This window comes from Dermacentor silvarum, chromosome 11, assembly GCF_013339745.2.
Source record: "Dermacentor silvarum isolate Dsil-2018 chromosome 11, BIME_Dsil_1.4, whole genome shotgun sequence".
Lineage (NCBI taxonomy): Eukaryota > Metazoa > Arthropoda > Arachnida > Ixodida > Ixodidae > Dermacentor > Dermacentor silvarum.
This window is the reverse complement of record NC_051164.1, coordinates 117,081,472-117,100,593: the sequence shown is the minus strand read 5'-3', so window position 1 is coordinate 117,100,593 and position 19,122 is coordinate 117,081,472. Positions and strand designations below refer to the sequence as shown.

Sequence of the window (19,122 nt, the reverse complement as noted above, 5' to 3'; positions counted from 1 at the left end):
GTGGCGCTGGGGAGGCAATATATGTTGTCTTGGCAGAAATGATGACGCGGCAGAAGTTGTGGCACAGGAACCCGTGTCAAGATACCAGGACGGAAGAAAGGTCACCGACGTAGGATGACAGGGCTTGATAGTTTCATTTGCGCACACGGCGGGCACAGGGGCGCGAACCAGAGAACGCCAGTGCATGTAGCACGGGATGGGTCCAGGGGAGCATGTGAGGCTGCTGTGGTTCATCAGAAGTGATGGTGGGTGCTGCCCTAGGTGCTGTACTGTTCAGAACTAAACAACTCTGCCACCTTTACTTTTTAGTGAAAATTGCCGATGACATTACCCCGTTTATTTTTCACTGCATACATCCATCCAAAGCAAAGTTTCCTGACAAAGGTTTGAGATGGTTTGCATAATTCAGATCTCTAAAGTCATCTTCGTATTACAGTAGTAATATGTGGTGAGGCATATACAATGTATTGCAGTGAAGTACAGTGGAACCTCGACCCCCGGTCATGCGACAACCTGCATTTTACAACGGATTGGTTTGGTCCCAGCAAAATGCCCATAGAAAGAATGTATTAAAAACCTCAATTATACAACGAAATTTTACGTCGACCCCACCTCGTACGACGCCTCTCGGTACCGTCCGAGAAAAAAAAGAAAAAAAGCCTTAAGTAGACGCAGGCTGGTGCGTGAGCACACTGCAGCCAGCTGATAACGGTGTGCAATACCGTATTTACCCGAATGTAACGTGACCGCGATTGTAACGCAAGGGGCCACTTTCCAGTCCCGCGAAATAATAAAAATAAACCGCGAATCTAACACGAGATGAATGGAAAAAGATATGGTACCTTTATTCAAGGAATCGCAATTCGGAAACTTGTTCTCTTCACTCATCGTCGTCCGAAGAGGAGACTGGGCTTTCCTTGAACAGTATTCTCAGGCCGATCACTTTTGTGGATAGTTTCACTTAGGTGACATTTCACGTGACTCGGCACTGCAAGCATCCCCACTACTGTTTCTGGCGTTCTAAGGACGCTATCAATGCCAATAGCGCTGTCGGCCATTTATTTAGAGGGGTTCAGTGCCAGGACGAGCAGAGTCTCGCGAAATCTAAACTATCTCCAGAAGATATCGCTTGAGAATCAAGTCATCATCCGTGCCGTCGAGCTTGTTTGGGATTTAAGTACTTAAAGTACCGCAGAAACATTTCATTCGGGTTCAGTACCAGGCCACTTCAGGTTCCACAGAGCCTTTCCGACTGGGCTCGCATTTAAAGAAGGCCTGCCACTGGTCCGGCCATCCGCAAATCGTCTACTCGTTGATGTCGAGACAGCGAGCTGCTGCACTTTCCTTGGTATGCCGTTTCTTTAATTGCTTCATTATTGTAGTTATCATAGTGCACCGAATAACTCAAAGCAGCTATTTATAATGTACAGGCTGCTCAGTTGAACGGACATACATTTGGGAACAGCATTACATTTGTGTATGAAATATAGGACAAGCGTAACATGTTTTTCTCGGGAATCAGACTAGAGAATAATTTATTTTGTTTACACGCCTAAAAAAAGCCGAGGGACGCAGCTACCTGCTTTTTTGTTGTTGTTTAATTTCAACAAATTCTTGGGTTTTACGTGGCAAAACCACGATATGATTATGAGGCACCCGGTTTAGTTTTCACCACCTGGGGTTCTTTAACGTGCACCTAAACAGAAGTACACAAGCGTTTTTCCATTTCGTTCCCATCGAATTCCGTGACCTGGATTGAACCCGCGAGCTACAGTTTAGCAGCGCAACGCTGTATCCACTATATAATCGGCACTAATTATACTACTGCATCGGCTTTTTTTTTTTTATGCGAAGCATTTCTTTGCGAACATTTGCCACTTTGACAGTATCTATCTACCTATCTATCTAGCCGCCTACGTCTTGGTGCTCTCATGGACGTTTCGTTAACTTGGTAGGTACCAAAATTACCATACTGTGAGAAAAGTGTGTCGAACATAAATGATGGGTCATGACATGAATATCATGACGTGTGTGTCATGTAGGTCATGAAACAGCCGCCTACGGCTTGGTGCTCTCATGGTCATTTCGTTAACTTGGTGTGCACGAAAATTGGTATAGTATGACAGGAGTATATGACGAACATAAGTGATAGGTCATGACATAAATGTCATGACATGCGTGTCATGTAGGTCATGACAATCACCCAGCAAAAACATTAACGCTGAAAAACCACTGCAATGGGTTCGGACGTGGGTACTAAGTTAATAAAACACTAAAGGATGCTGGTAGAAGTCATAGTCATGAGCATGACTCAGCAAAAATGACAATGACTCAGCAAAAAAATATGAACACTCAAAAACCACTGGAATGGGTTCGGACATGGGCACTAAGTGAAGGAAACACTCAATGATGATGGTAGACTTCATAGTCATGAGCATGACTCAGCAAAAATGACAATAAGTCAGCGAAAAAAAGATTAACACTCAAAATCCACTGAAATGGGTTTGGACGTGGGAACTAAGGGAAGCAAACACTAAAGGATGCTGGTAGAAGTCATAGTCATGAGCATGACTCGGAAAGAATGACGATGACTCAGCGAAAAAACATTAACACTCAAGAACCACTGGAATGGGTTCGGACCTTGGCACTTCACGAAGGAAACACTAAAGGATGACGGTAGAAATCAGTCATGCGCATGACTCCGCAAAAATGACAATGACTCGCGAAAAAAAAGAATAACACTCAAAAACCACTGAAATGGGTTCGGCTGTGGGTACTAAATGAAGGAAACACTAAAGGATGTTGGTAGAAGTCATAGTCATGAGCATGACTTAGCAAAAATGACAGTGACTCACCGAAAAATCATTAACACTCAGAAACCACTGGAATGAGTTCGTACATTGGTTCTAAGTGAAGGAAACACTAAAGGATGATTAAGTCACAGTCATGAGCATGACTCTGCAAAAAGGACAATGACTCAGCGAAAAAAAAGATTAACACTCAAAAGCCACTGAAGTGGGTTCGGACATAAATGATAGGTCATGACATGAATGTCGTGTAGCTCATAAAACAGCTGCCTACGTCATGGTGCTCTCATGGTCGGAACGCTCCGTTGACTTGGTCGGCTCCCCGCACTCTGCTTCGCATAACGTTGATCCCCCACAGGGCGGGGAATCTGCCGGATTTTTTTTGTTTTTGTAAGTATTGCCTAAAAAAATAAATATATATATTAATATATAGAATATATATAGAATATAAATATAAATAGAATATATAGAATATAGATTAGCATATAGCTGACTAACCAAAACTGTTTTTGATACTCGAGGTCCGACCGCAATAAATGACCCTGTACCAATTACTCCGCATTCTGTGACGCGAAGAAGGCGGAAACTTTAATGGAATGTTGCGCTGCAGTTATTTTTTCAGTTTTTAAAACAATACTTCCTGTAAATCTGAGTCCAAGGTGCCGGATGGGGCCGATATGTTTTAATTGTTTGAAGCAGGAAGGTTACATATGTTTCTTCGTTTGTGTTTTGCAAGGCCTACTGATAGATTGCGCAACAATACACACGAGAGATACATGCTGCTTGAAGAAGGAGAAAAATATTTGTTCTCCAAAGGGAACCGTACAATAACATAGTAGAATGAAAGCTGACATTGCAACCTCAATGCACACGCAATCACTGAGTGGCATTAAAAAATAAAATAAAGAGAAAGAAAGGCGTTTAATAAGGCATAATTACATGTCGTATGCAATTATGAACACCATTTGAGCGGTCTGAACGCAAATAAAAGCGCGCGAAGTAGTACGAATGACCCTGCCAAGCAGTATCGCCAGCAGTTTCCAACGGCGCAACCTTGATGCGGCTCAATCCACTTCGATCGCAGCGCCGCCAGAGTATTTTTCGTCGTCGGGCGCCTCACTGCAAAGCATGCGCCACCTCAGCCGCTCGTTCCACTCAACCGTATTTTAGTGCACTCCAATTCCAATAAAAAACAAGTTCTGACTTCAGTCAACTTGTATATGGATTAGATCGAGACGTAAAGTCACAGGTTGCCAATGTAGTGCTAGAAATCGCGGGATTCAGAGCGTTTTAAAATGGCCAATTTTGCTGTCATTTGACTGTAACGCGAAGGTTGAGTTCAAGCATCGAAAATCCTAAAAAGTATGTGCAGTATAATCAATAAATACACTAATTTCTTTATAATTTAATCTACCTTCCTTGGAGCAGTGCAGATTTGTACTGCGGGCTTATTCAGCAGTCTGTACCCGTTTTTTTGGGGGGGGGCAAAACTGAGCGTCACTGTCTATATTCTTAGCTTTTCGAATATAGGATGCTTGGACTATACAACGGTTTTCCGTGGTCCCCTGAAAGTCGTATAATCCGGGTTCCACTATATAGTAAAGGTGGAAAGGAGCCACTTCGCAATGTATTACGAGCTAAAACATATTGTGCAGGAACCATCGATCGACAATTATTGTCAGTGTAAGCGAATAGCCCGAATGAACGATTGAGCGAACGTTTTCCTTGTTGAGTCCGAAAATAGCTCATTGCTTTTGATATAGAAGGCAGCTTCTCAAGAGGAGCATTATATCATGGTTAATTAAGCAGTTCTACGCACTTTTTTGGGTGCATTAAGTTCTTAATTTCATTCAGGCAGAAGTCATGTATGATGACTAATGAAACCGTTGTATTTTTAATTTTTTTTTTTACTGGCTGCGTTTTACTTGGTGAAAGAGTACTACACCGGGTTGTGACTCATATGGGGCGAGCAGGATCTAAGAAACAATGGCTCAAATCGCCACAGCTTCGTCTGAAACGGCTCTGGAGGCCCGCCAGTAAGGTGCTCGTGCTGCGACAGGAGACGGTGGGTGCGCGCGCGCTTGTACAATTATAGAACACATACTACTGTATATCCCATGACAGCGGCCCGATTCACTCTGGGCATGCTTGACCGCGATGTATTGCGTATGCTTCACTGCATGGCGCATTTGTGCTGCGGCAAACCTGACATCAAAAAGCCAAATTATGCAGCGCTTTTTAGACCCTTGCGAAGTTCCCTTCTGATTTCAAACTTCCCCAAATCTTTACCGCTTCCTCAAACACATGTTATTCTGCATGCATGTGCTCATATGATTGCATGCCACTCGCACTATTAAAAAAATATAGTCAAGTCAACTGAATCCACATCTTGCAGCTTAAGTCAGTAACTCACCCTCAGGGAAAATAAAAGAAGCCATTTTGATTTCTTCCCACAGTAGAGGTTTTCAAACTTCAAATCCAGTCGATGCGCGGGGTCCCCAGGTGCGGGTGCATAAAGTGCGTGATGCCAGACGAGCGAAAAAGCAAGAGACTCATTTCGTTTGTGACAGCCACCACTAGATGGTAACCCAAACGCTACCTCCAAAACCTTAAAGGGACACTAAAGGGGAAAATGATTTCTTCTGTACCGAAAACAGCACTCTTACCGCGAGAAGCCGCTTGGTAAGCCAGAAAGAAACGAAAAACATGAAGGCGAGTGGCGACGCCTCTTTGAAGTTCGCGCCCTAGCTCACTGTGATGTCATGGCCTTTTACAGCATCTTCTAGGTCCCAGTTAATTCTTTAGCGGTAAAGATTGACTACATTGTGTTCTAAAGGAGCCCAAGACTGAATGTGGCAAGTTTCGCGAACTTTTACAGAGCCAACGTGGCCCAAATACGAAAACTTACTTTAGAAGTAAGAATTCAAAAAACGCGAAATGCGAAATAAAAAAAAAATTAGCCTTTAGCTTCATTTTCTTTTCTAATAATTGACCATATTGCAGTGTAATTAACGACAGCAGAGTTTCCGAAGAATACTTTTATCAGTCTAAGTTGATTTATTGTTTTGCTTTAGTGTCCCTTTAATAAACAGGAGTCAGCGTAAGGCTTTTTTTCTTGTAGCCTTCATTATAAAGAAGCAATGCCTTTCTTTTTGCAAGCAGTCTTAGCAGCAATAACCGTGTTTGTAGCATATCTTTACAGCGACACTGTCTATGGCTAGGATCCAGGGATGTTTTTTGCGTCCGCCGACATAAAGCTATCATCATCAGGTTGTTCACCCCCCCCCCCCCCCTTGTAAGTACCCATACCCCCCCATAAGCAAGCAAAAATGCAGTGGCTCATAGACCCGTAAGGCAGAGGCTATAAGCACTCAGAAAGGTGAAGCGAACGGTGCATACATTCTTTGGAATCACGCATACAGCATACAGAACCACATACGTTTCAATAAAGAACACGCTCAAAACATGCATTCGAACCACCTAATTGATGGTAAAGCGCTCGTCATAGCAATGTGAAGCACGTAGAGCTCCCCACATACGTTTCTTGGTAAAGATTACTGTTGCGCAAGCTGCCACAGCGACGCCAGCTTTCACGTTCCTAGCCTTTTGTATATAAAATAACCAGCCTAGCAACGATTTCAATGTTGTTGCAGCACCGCCATGGGCGGCAGCATGCTGTCAAAATTACCATTACTCCCATTCTTACCATTACTCTAAAATAATGGTACTACCATCATTCTAAAGCCTGGCACTGTAATGTATGATGAGTCATCTATAAATTGCCGGTGGTCTTAACCCGCAGGTCAGATTTTAAAAAACAATGACTGTATCGCCACTTTCGTTGTGCATTGAGTGTTACTTGTTTTTCAGGCCACAACTTCGCCCAGTAAAATGATAGATTTTTGACTCTCAGCTCTGGCACTGTCTGATTCTGCATCTTCACGACGTGACAGTTTGATGTGGTGCACAACATATATTCCCGAAATAGAAATTCACTTTTTTGTGTGCCTGTGAACTCTTTTACCTAGCTATATGAATGCAAGTGCAATGTACTTAGTGTTCCATTAGCACTAAGGAACATGGCATAGCACATCATCCTGAAGGTGTCTGATGGAGTAAATGAGAGATTCTTCGTCCTTTCGCATCAGACACCATGAGGTCACTTGTAACTGATGAATGGGGAACACTGAGTGCCACTCTGTTGCATGTTTCTCGTTGCCCCAGTCCATTGCACCAGGACAACCTTGCACAGAGTGGCAGGTCACTTTGCAGAGGTATTAGTTCCAGAACCTGTCTTTTTTGTGGGTTTCTTGTTTGATCTTTCAGAAGGTCACACTAACACTTGTTACTGTACTTACCGATCGAAAAAATGCACATGCCCCATGTCCAATGATTGCATACAGACATAAGTGGGTCCCATTTAAAAAATATAGTATGTATGTTCCTATATCATGCATATATATCATATGAGGCTATCCCCCATATGATATATGGGAACACACAGGTTTTTATATGGGACTGCTTAGTTCATATGGGAATATTGGATATGGGGCCTATGGTTTTTTGTTTTTTTATAGGTTTGTCTTGCTGGGGTACAACACATGCATGATAAGCGAGGCACCTATTGCAGTAGAGTGGCAAGTTGGGTTAGTTGGTGAATGTTCATCTTGTAAAAAGGGGAATACTACACTATAAAAACACGGGACAACAGAAGTATAAGTGGACGGGACGCGCGCAGACTCACAACTGAGTCTGCGCACGTCCTGTCCACTAATACTTCTGTTATCCTGTGTTTTTATAGCATAGTATCCCCCTTTGTACAATTGAGGCACCATTGAGATATCACCATGCACTAATAGCATAGACCAGTGTCCATCATTGATAAGACCTTTAATACCTTGGTGGCTGGTTTTTAATTATGTGTTCACTATCCCACACTCAATTCATATCAACTGGGAATTGGCAACTCAAAAATTTGTATTGCCAGTATTAGTGGAATTTGCAACAAATCAAAAGAAGAAATTATTTTTGAGGAACTGTCTGAATTTGGGGAAAGTAGAGTTACTTTTGTGGCTGCATATATAAAACTGACTGGGTTGGTGCCCTTTTGAATTTGCTGTCAGCGGCCTGCTAACCAGCATTTGGCACAATTTGTGTCACCAATTGGCTCTTAGGCCAAATGGTGCCACTTGTAGGTGGTAGTATTGTGTAGACAAGCAGCCACTTTTATGTGCAGGCCAACCATGATCAAGTGTGGACTGAACAACATCCGGGACCTGGTTGGGCCCCGTGTTGACTTGGACATGGTGCAACGCAGCCCACTCTGCAGATTCGTACACTGAGCACAGGTGTCAGGTTGTCGCACTGAGCCAGCTCTTTCCAGCCAGTGACAGTTCCGGACCGCACATTCAGTGCAGTCGCTGGCAACAACCTCGCTTCACAAGGCTGCGTAAAGATTTGCCATTTTATTTAGCACCAAGGAGTCTTGATGGAATTGCATAAAACAGGTTGATATTTTCCATGCTTCTGTGCATTCCCTTTGGTGTTGCATTTGGTGCTTACTCACTAAGCAGGCCACTTTGTAAAAGTGCTTGGGTGGCCATGATCCACAACGCACACATCAAGCTTGGCAACGGTTCTGGATTGCAGAACTGGTGTTTGCTGCCGTGGCGGGCATCACAGCTGCTCGTGTCGTAGCAAAGTTCATGGTCAGGCAATGCCGCTGTGTACACTGCCACACACAGCACTTGAGAATATTGGAAAACACTGGCAGGGGGTGACCGTGGGTCATGTGTGAACTGCAGGTTCAAGCAGCAGGCCGTCGATGCAGCTGCATATATGCACAGGACAACACATTCTGAACCAAGGAACACCTGCCTGTAGATTGCACTGCAAAGACACTTTTCAAAGAAGGGTTCACTTAAATGAACAAAACTTCTCATTCCATCTAGCAACTGTATGAAGCACACATTTGATTTGGGACCTCAAAAGTCTCTTTCCAAAAATTGTCGAAAATAGGGAAATCTCAAAAAACGAGTGATAAGTTTACAACTCTAACTCTGGACCAGTTGTGTAGCCAGGAATTGTTTTCCAGAGAGAGCAGGCGGGTGTTGTCGCGCATCGTTTTATGCCAGGTACTCCTGGTAGGCATATATTTCGGAAAAGGGGGGGACGGACGTCCCCCGTGTGCTACGCCTCTCCCTGCTCTGCACCAAAAAAGATATCGCAGATTGCAACTTATGTAAAATTGTTTCGATATTTACAAGAGTATTGCAAAATTTTTATTTGAAAATTACTGGCATAAATTTGAGAGCAGTTTATATGATACATCAATTTCGTACGCTTTATATATATTATTACGCAGACTTGTTGGTATCAAACTCAACTTGTCGAATTATTGTATCGCTTTTTATTGCTGAGTTATACAGTTTTAAATTTTATAGTTGTTTTTTTAAAGAGATTCACAACCAATTTTCATGGTACCCTCTTTTTTTTTTTTTTTTAGGACCGTGGAAAGCTTGCCAGTCTGTGTCTAATCATGAAATGGTAATGCTGAAAACGCTGTGGAACATTTTTTATCAGACTTATTCGAACTGCAGTGAAGATGTAGTCATTCACTGGAAGCATGCTGAAAGCATTGATGGGCGAGCGCGATAATGATTATGCGCCGGCATTGGAGGGAGGCAGACAAGTGCCACTGTAGCTCTGAGAAAGTATTTGGTTTGTCAAGTCGATGTTCTGCAATTCATGTTTTCCGAATTCAATTATTTCTGCAATAATAGCTGTGTGTTTTCGTGGTTTGCTGTCCAACTGCTTTGGTCATTAACCAGTTAAGAATGTTTTTGAGCCAAGCCAAGTTTAGTTCTCGAAAGTGAAACGGCGCTTTTACCCGTGATACGTAGTTCAGCGTTTTGCCGTAGCCACGCGTGTAATAATCATTTTTTTCTTCCTCCATGCCAAACAATCACGAATGGTCCGGCAACCATGTGGGCCTATTCCTGCCCAAAAGGCACTGCGCACAAGGCCCCGGAGAGTGGTAGAGGCAGCTTCAGAGGATGTTGGCTTGCCGAGGCCAGCGAAATCACGTGACACTCCCTCCTAGTTTTTTTTTTCCTTCTTCCATAGTGGTAATATTGTAGTGCTGGCACCCATTTACAGCACAACTATTCGATGAAATTTTGTATCTCACAGGGAGACCACACAACTTGGGGTACTTACTTGTCAGACTCGTGTCTGACATTGTCAGACTCGTGTGCCGCTCATTAGCATGGCCTTTGTGTACTGCATAGTACACAGCATAGAAAAAAGCGCAAGGGCCTAATATTATATGAACTGCAATTTTAAGCCATAAGTATGCTGTACTTAATAACAGCCGAACTACGTACAGTAATCTCATATATTATCCATTCTTTGGCAGTGAACATAAAAATGAGGCACTAGAAAGAATACAGGACAATCCTTCTGCAGCTCGCATACAAGGAGGTTATATACTAAAACTGTTGGAGTGTAGGTGGCTCACCGAAAGTTAAGCCGGTTGCCACCATCTTTCTCGGGGCCGCCGTGGTTAGTCGTCGTAGCAGAGCACAGAGTATGCTGCCGTTTTGCTGTTATAATGGTATTTAAGGGTTGTAGCATGCTTTTCTTGAGCATTGCAGCACTTCAGTAGGCCATGGTGAAATCGTGCGTTGCTTTCGGCAGTACGAATCGGCTTAAGAAGACGACGGAAATAACACTTCACCTGTAAGTACACCTTTCTCATTGTTTGCTTACCTCTGCCTGTATGATGTGCGTTTTCTTCAGTTGGGAACCACTGAGAAGGTGCACGTACATGATGCACTACATTACACGTGTCTCTATGATAAATCTACGCCTTAAATACACATTGGTGCATCGCGTGTGGTTGGGCTGGGATTTCACTGCTATCTTGCAGTGTGCTCTAGTTGTGCTCAAATACGTGTGCAGTCTGACAAATCTCCCATTTCAGGCTGTGCAGTACCATGTCCATAAACCTTTCAAGTGTTGCAGGCGCGTTGCACAAACCAAACGGCATGATGTTGAATTCAAACAAGCCGTCTGGGGTCACAAAAGCGGTTATCTCTTTGTCGGCTGAATGCATGGGTACCTGCCAGTAGCCCGATCGGAGGTCCACAGATGAAAAGTAGGATGCAGAATGAAGACAGTCGATAACGCCATCGATACGGAGAAGTGGATACACATCAGTTTTTGTCACAGAATTGAGACGCCAGTAGGCAACGCAAAACCTCCAGGACCCGTCTTTCTTTTTCACGAGGATGACCGGCGCAACCCAAGGGCTAGAGAAATCTTAGATGAGCAAGCACTGCGAATTCGGCGTGATACACGTTATCAGAGAAATAAATGTTCACAGTGCACACTGCAATAGGTCGGAGCAACTCTCCACTCACAGCACGAAATGTATTAGCGTTATCCAAGCTAAACATCACTTTACAACCTAGTCGGGTTTTGAAATGCAGGCTGATAACGGAGACACTCACTCCTGCGTCCACTAAGACAAATGTAGCAACATTGCCCACTAAAACACGAATCTTGTTATGACACATGGTGACTGGCAGATGCATAGAGGCGTGTAGCCGAAGATGACTGGCGACCTCACCAGTAAGACACGAATCATTTTATGACACCATTGGCGTAGCCGGAGGGGGGGTTTGGGTGGTCGAAACTCCCCTCCCCCCTCTCTCTCCCCTTTCCCACGGAACAGCAAGTTTCCGGAGGCGTGCTCAAAGAGCGACATGGATGAAAGGGTAAGCTTGAATATGTGAAAGCAAGGCTAGGGCTAGTGGCGGTCCGAAGGGAGGAGGGGGGGGGTTGTCATGGGGGCAGTCTTTTCTCCCAGACACAGAACATTCCGGCGCACCTCTACATCATTAAGGACGTGTTAACTATCACTGCTGAGGGGGACCAGCGCTAAAAGTTCCACACACTCCCCGTTTTTTCCCTTTCTTTTTCTTTTCTTTGTCCCTGACTTTCAGTATGTTAATAAACTTGAGAAGAGCTTGCTGTTAGGCTAGTTTGTACATGCTGTTAATGAAAACAGAGCAGAAAACGGGACAAGAAGGAAATACTTAAAGAACGCTGATTGGCGCACGGCAAAATATAGCAAGGACAGGGATGCTGGGCCAGGGAAGCTAAGAAATGGCCATAACAAACAGGTAGGAGGGCAGGTAGGTGAATGGCCTCGAAGAACACGCAGAAACAGAAATATAGCAATGCTAGGGGCCACAGTGCCGTTCACCAACCCGGTGAATGTTAAAGAGCGTGACAGTGACTAAAGTAAAATAATTTTAAGAAGAGTTTGGTGATCGATACGAGGAGGGGGGGGGGGGGGGGGGCACATGAAAGGCGTCAAGAACGAAGTTGGCGGATAATTATGGACATAGGGAGGGCGTCTAGTCACTGCACGATCGTTCAACATCAGACGGCTGTGGCCAGTCACCTAGCTGAGGCTCACCTACCCCGCCATAACACGTGCTGCGGAGAGCCCATTCTATATAACTATATATCCTTTTAAATAAACGTCTCGACAATTTTCAGAATAGCTGGGTGTCAGGAGACACGACACCAGTGTTGTACTTTCCTCAAAAACAGGAACGAAAGCTCGTTACTCGTTCCTTCCCAATATTGAAACGAGTTCCCGTTACAAGTTCCTTTAGTGAGAAAGGAATGTGTTCCACTTACACTTCGAACATTGGATCATGTCGTTACATTAACACTACATTTGATTTTTTAAAATTACAACATAGTGTCGCATAATCCTGAGGCGAAATAAAGTCAGCAATTTAAAACTCACATCAAACTACGTATATTATACGAATTTCAACATCGCCGACAGCATATTATCTGGAGATAAAAAGAAGCCAAAGAAATGCTCCTTGACGAATTTGTTCAGGGAGCACCGCACATACTCCAGTCATGTCTAACTGCAACTTTGGTGCTCGTTTATTACAAGTGCAACACATATTGTCGCAGTACAGCGCCAAGAGAGGGAAGGGAGATGTTCTTCAAGAACAGCAAGGACGACCTGTTCAAACAAAACAGAACAGACACGTCTTCTTCGTTCTCTAAGAATCCCACTGATCCACTAAACGGAGTCCGTTAATGTCCCCATCGTCGTTGTCGTCTGCCTGGAACACGCGCGTCATTTGTCCCTCCCTAAAAGAGCATCGCCCCGATGCTAGACCAGAAATATCACTTGCGGAAGTGAGGGTCCCTCACATAGTCATTCGCTCTCACATACGGCTTCATGTGTACAACATGCACAAATTCAGGACGGTGTAGGCGGCGCCTCGTATAGTTGGGACTATCGGGACAACCTCGTAGGTGACATCACTGAGTCGGCGCAATACTCGATATGGGCCAAAGTATTGCCTTAACAGCTTCTCGGAGAGGCCTCGTTTCCGTATGGGTGTCCAAACCCACACTCGGTCGCCGACTTCATAGGTTATGGTTCTACGGTGAGCATCATAGCGGCCTGCGTCGTAGTCTTGCTGCTGGCAAATCCGCAAGCGCGCGAGCTGCCGAGCCTCTTCAGCGCGTTGGGTAAACACATCGGCGTCCGTGTCAGTGTCGTCAAATTCGTGTGGAATCATTGCATCCAACATCGTTCGTACATCCCGGCTGTGAACAAGGCTGAACAGTCATGCGCGTCGTCTCTTGTTTCGCCGTGTTGTACGCAAATGTGATATAAGGGAGGATGTCATCCCAATTTTTATGTTCGACATCCACGTACATTGAAAGCATGTCTTCAATTGTTTTGTTGAGGCGCTCCGTCAATCCTTTGGTTTGTGGATGGTAGGCGGTTGACTTCCGATGAGCCGTTCCACTTAGCAGCAAGACGTGATCAAAAAGCGCAGCCGTGAATGCGGTTCCTCGGTCGGTTATTACGATGCGTGGTGCGCCGTGTCGCAACACAACATTCTGGATGAAAAATCGCGCCACCTCGGCTGCTGTGCCTCTCTGGATGGCCTTTGTTTCAGCGTAACGTGTCAGGTAGTCGGTTGCAACGAGAACAAAGCGATTTCCTGCAGTAGAAGTAGGAAGTGGGCCCAAAATATCCATGCCGATTTGATAAAATGGTGTTCGAGGAACCTGGAAAGGTTGTAGGAGGCCGGCTGGTTTCGTGGGGGCAACTTGCGCCTCCGGCAGTCAAGACAGGTGCGAACGTGATGTTTGACGGCGGTGGTAAGTCTCGGCCAGTAGTAGCTTTGCCGCACTCTGCCCAATGTTCGCGTGTAGCCTAAGTCACCAAAAGTCACCTCATTGTGACAGGCTTGAAGTATTTCCATACGAAGAGCTGCAGGAATGATGAGCAGATAGGGGGACCCGGTCGAAGAAAAGTTTCTTTTGTAAAGGACGTTGGCCCGTAAACAAAACGATGACAATCCTCTTGCGAAAACTCTAGGTGCTTTCGCAGATCTGGAATTATTCGGTGCTTTGTTAGAGGCATCCGTCCGACTCTTGACGTCGACGCAAAGCAGTCGGTGAACTTGGCTAGTAGCGTAAGAAGCCGTTCGCGTTCGTGCTGCGGCAAAACAGTGCTGACGTCAAGTGCAGGAGCTGGGTCTTGTGTAGGCGCTTCTTCGAGTAGTGAACAGCAGCCGTGAACATCCGCAACACCGTCAAAATAAGCCACAGCCGTGCCTTTTGGAAGGTGCCGTCGCTCCGTGCTAAAGTTTGTTAGCAATAGATTCGTGCGCCCATCGGTGACATTTACAATTCCTCGTGCGACAAAGATACCGTGAGTAAACAACAAAATGGTTATTTGGTCGGCAACTCCTTCGCTATGAAACGGTACGTCACATGCCACGGAAGCAAGGATACATGACCGAGGTAGGATTACGACATCGTCTTCTGTTAGATGAAAGGAGTTTTGTAGCGGCGATAAGCAATGGACTAAACCAGGGCTCTTACAAAACGTCACCATGCGGCCTGGGATGTTAATTACGGCGCCATATTCTCAGAAAATCCATTCCAATAATCAAAACCTTACAGCACGCGGGAAGAACGATGAAAGCGGCCGCGAAAAAAGAATCTCCAATGTTAATTCTAGCAGTACATCTTCCAGTAGGCATCAGTAATTGTCCACCTGCCGTCCTTATGTGAGGTCCCATCCATGGCGTCCTTACTTTCTTCAGGCGGAGGGCGAGTTCCTGACTTATTATAGAGAAGTCGGCACCAGTTTCGACTAATGCTGTCACCGACTGTCCATCCACGAAAACATCAAGGTCGGCACTCACAATTGCTTCGGGGTCGGCGTTCAGCAGCGGGAGCTTTGGGGGCTTTTTATGGTCTTGCGGCGGGCCTTCAACCTTACCCCCGGAGGTCGCCGCCTTCAGTTTCCCCGGTGGGGCTGGGTGACCTTTGTCTTTGAAGGTCAGCAAAAGTGCGTCCAGCAGGCATCTGGCGTGGAGGGGTGGGAGAGCACGACCGACGGCCGAAATCGGTTCGATCATTGGGCGCGGATGAGCGATTCGGGTGCGCTATGAGAGGTTCCTGAAAAGCAGCGTCGTCGCGGCATAGCATGGAGTCGTCATTTGCACGTCGAACATGAGACCACGGACAAAGAGGTCGAAATGATGAGTCGCGATGCCAGCAATGGCGCGAAATATGGCCAGCACCTCCGCAGTTAAAACAGAGAGGGCGGTTATCGACAGTGCGCCATGCGTCGTATCTTCGAAAGTGCGGTCATCTCGTAGGCTCGTTTTGCGGCGTGGACCAAGGAAAAGCGAATGACAGCTGGCGGTATGACTGCATCGGCATCATGGGTGCGCTCCTCAAAGCCTACTCTTGTGGCGGTGACCAAGGAGCGGCTGTCGGAGGCTGGTGGTACAGCGGTGTGGTTGTAACAGGTGGGGGACATCGGATGGCGGTGGCGTAAGTCATGGGACGCTGTTGGTCTGGAAGATCGGCAGCTGGGAACGCCTGCCTGATTTCGTCGGGTACCACTTTGGCAATTGACGTGATGGGTCTATCGACTGTCGGTGTCATAATTCTGTGAATTTCTTCTCTGACGAGCTCTTTGATCATTTCACGCAAGGAGCTCTGATACTGTGGAGTCAATGTGGCGGCATTGATTGCGGTGCTGGTGGACAGTCGATCGTACTGCCTGCACCGTTGATGAAGTGCCCGCTCAATAGCCGCAGCCTCTTTGACAAAATCAGCGACGGTGACTGGAGGATTTCGTACAACTGTTCTTTTACACCTTGCATGAGGTAGCGCAGCTTCCTATCCTCGGTCATGTTCGGGTCGGCTCTACGAAAGAGACGGGCCATGTCTTCGGCAAACATTGTGACCGACTCATTGAGTTGTTGCACTCGTAGCTCCATCAACTGCTGGGCGTGGTCGCGTCGGTCGGCACTTGCAAACGTATCGGTGATTTTCTGCCGAAAGTCATGCCATGTCGATAGGCTAGTTTCGCAGTTCTCGTACCAAGTACGACCACTGTCGTCAAGTGCGAAATAGACGTGGGAGAGCATTTGCTGCCCAGTCCACTGGTTAATCTGGGCGACGCGCTCGTACTTGTCAAGCCTGTCTTCAAACGCTGCACCACAATAGCGATCCGGAATCAGCAGATGAACAGTTACCTGTTGTTGACTGGGAGACCGGCTGCACTGTGGTGCTTGCGGTGGGCTGGTTTCGGCCATTGCCAGATGTGTGGAGCTCCGGGAAAGATGTGGTTGAAGAGCAGAGAACTCTGGGCAAGGCCTAGCAGTCGATCACTGAAGCGATGCACGGGGGTCGTAACTGGGGGCAATGCGTCCGGGCTAGATGAACGACTCCCAGAAGGAGTCCGGAGCATCAGGCGTGGTCAATATACCCAGCACCTCCACCACTGTCGCGGTACAGCGGCAAGAGAGGGCAGGGAGACGTTCTTCAAGAAGAGCAGGGCAACCTGTTCAAACAAAGCAGAACAGAGAGACGTCTTCTTCGTTCTCTAAAAATCCCACTGACCCACTAGGCAGAGTCCGATGTACCCATCGTCGTTATCGTCTGCCTAGAACACGCGCGTCAATATGGAACCTTCCACTTCGGTCTTCAAATGCGCAGTCGGGATACTGTGCTTCAGATGTGCAAATAGAAAGTTACTCACTTGCATCAAAATAAATAAATTTCTTGCACAAGAAACCGCATCGAAAGGAACAATACATAGGCGTTTAATGAATGCTGATCCAATTTTGCACTATCAGCGGAAGAAAAATGTCCACTATACATATCGCAACTTAGTAAAGTCCCTTGTTTGAACCACGGTGGTTTGAACTCAGCAAGAGTTGCATCTCGATGTTGGTGTCTGACAGATGAACCCTTTTCTTCGTCAGCACTTCGTTGGCAACGTTGAAGAGCCGTTCCACCGAAGCGCTTGAGGGTACTGCCATGCTGTACTTGAGGTTCAGTCCCTCAAAGTTCATCTGTAACAGTGGGTAGCCAACTGGTATCAGCAGGTACCGCGACTGCTCATCCTGTTCCTCGGCTGGCTGGGAGGCTTTGGTGCCCGAATGAGAAGAAATCTTCGAGCACGGACCAGGTGAAAACATCTGCGCTGGCTGGTTTGGTCACCACAGCCAACTCTGTCTTTATGTTAATGGTCTACAGGAGGGAGCGTCACGTGACAATCTTGAAGCCTAGTCATAAAAACATATAGCGGAGAACTCACGAAAAAAATGCACCATAGTCACGTGACAGGCACAAGCGGTAGTTCTTTGCACCTCACGCGGGCCCAACCGCCCTGCGTGATGGGCTGCGTACGTGCGTGCATCTATTCAATGCCGTGGAACATTTACAGAAGGAACGCCGTTCCCTCTGCCATTCCTTCGTAAACGTAACGAGTTACCGTTATTTTCCCACCTCCCCTTAATGGAACGGTGGCGTTCCTCCGTTCCTCCCAAAAGGAACTAGTTACAGGAACGCCGTTCCGTACAACACTGCATGACACTTTCAAATCTCTCAGAGCTACTGGCCCTTATTTTACTGTGAACTATGCATGCCGTAATTTTCACAAAGGCTTGTAAAGAGGAAGCAGCCCTGCTTCAACTGTCTGCCTCATCAATTCCCGAATTAATCAACTATGTGTTGCGTGATAAGTACAATACCATGATCACAAGTTACTTCCAACCATCTCTTCAAACAAGTCAGACAGCAGGACACTGAAAGTGAGTGAAACTTGCATCATATGACACTATCGAAGTTCAAGTGCCAAGCTTCATTCCTGTATTTTTAAATCTAGAACAATAGTGCATGCCTACAACGCCGAAAGCGCGATTGATAGGCGACTTGCAAAATGGGGCCCGCCCTCTTCCGTACTTAATCGTGGATGTACCACTCATTAGAAGATCTGGCTGGAAAACAACTTATTTCCACTGTTACCTGGGGTGCAACAAGTCTGGGCTGTAAAATTCGAAAAAGAAGACAACCGATAGTGCGCTGCTTGTTTTTGTTTGGCCCCTTAATTAGCGCTATTCGTTTTTTCAAGTCATGTACCAGCTATAGGTCATCAACATATGCATTACATAAATTCATCAATTCGCAAACGAAATTTTAGTTTTTTTCTAAATCATTTTTTTTACTGGCATAAGGATGATAGCATAATTTCATGCGAAGTGGCTGCTTTCACAATGAAAAACATATTTCAGAATTTAAGTAAAATGTTGTTCCGGCAAAGCAAAAACATGCATCCTCGTTAAAGCACTCCTGTCCGGGGAGTGCTAGGAGTTTGACTTTGCATGATCTACAACCTTGTTACGTCTCAACCTGGACAAGCGCATACCTTGGACATTTCCCACGAGGTGGTCCATTCATCAGTGCACGCACTGACAGTGATCGGGTGCGTCATAGACTGGTGACGCATTAACAAAGGAGCTCGCGTCGAGTTAACAACAACCACCGCCATCCGTGGATACGGCAATTACCGTGAAGATCACTACCTAATCCTGATCTGACAACAGGGCCGTCACGCACAGCCTGCAAATTGATGAAAGGGGCCATCATCGCCCAACACCGTGGGAACTTCTTCAAGCTCAGTTTCCCAGGTGGCCACGCATACTCAAGAATGCAGGGGCGGGAATGCGACATTGAAGGCGGGCCTGGCGGATCGGTGCGTCAACATGGGCGAGATGTGTTGACCAATTCAATGATGGTGATTGGCTGAGCTAACGTCATCAGATTCCCGAGTCCAGTCTCCTAGGGAAGGCGACGGTATTAAACTCCGAGCTAGACGTGTGGTGCAGTGAGGGTGGTTCTGACCAGGGGCGTAGCCGGGGGGTCAGAACCACCCTCAGAACCCCCC

General features: G+C 46.1%; 2 protein-coding genes across 2 annotated transcripts in view; one reads left to right on the top strand and one right to left on the bottom strand.

The window, feature by feature from the left end:
• Window positions 1-8,328, top strand: part of LOC119433332 (phenylalanine--tRNA ligase alpha subunit) — a 110,040-nt gene extending 101,712 nt beyond the window's left edge. Inside the window, exon 6 of the mRNA XM_037700481.2 lies at window positions 8,044-8,328. Coding sequence (XP_037556409.1) covers window positions 8,044-8,149 — 106 coding nt within the window. The 3' untranslated portion in view covers window positions 8,150-8,328. The remainder of the gene's footprint in view (window positions 1-8,043) is intronic.
• An 87-nt stretch (window positions 8,329-8,415) lies between these two features.
• LOC119433333 (transcription factor RFX4) overlaps window positions 8,416-19,122 on the bottom strand; it is a 51,612-nt gene continuing 40,905 nt past the window's right edge. Inside the window, exon 4 of the mRNA XM_037700482.2 lies at window positions 8,416-8,637. Within this exon, the coding sequence (XP_037556410.2) occupies window positions 8,595-8,637 (43 nt within the window). The 3' untranslated portion in view covers window positions 8,416-8,594. The remainder of the gene's footprint in view (window positions 8,638-19,122) is intronic.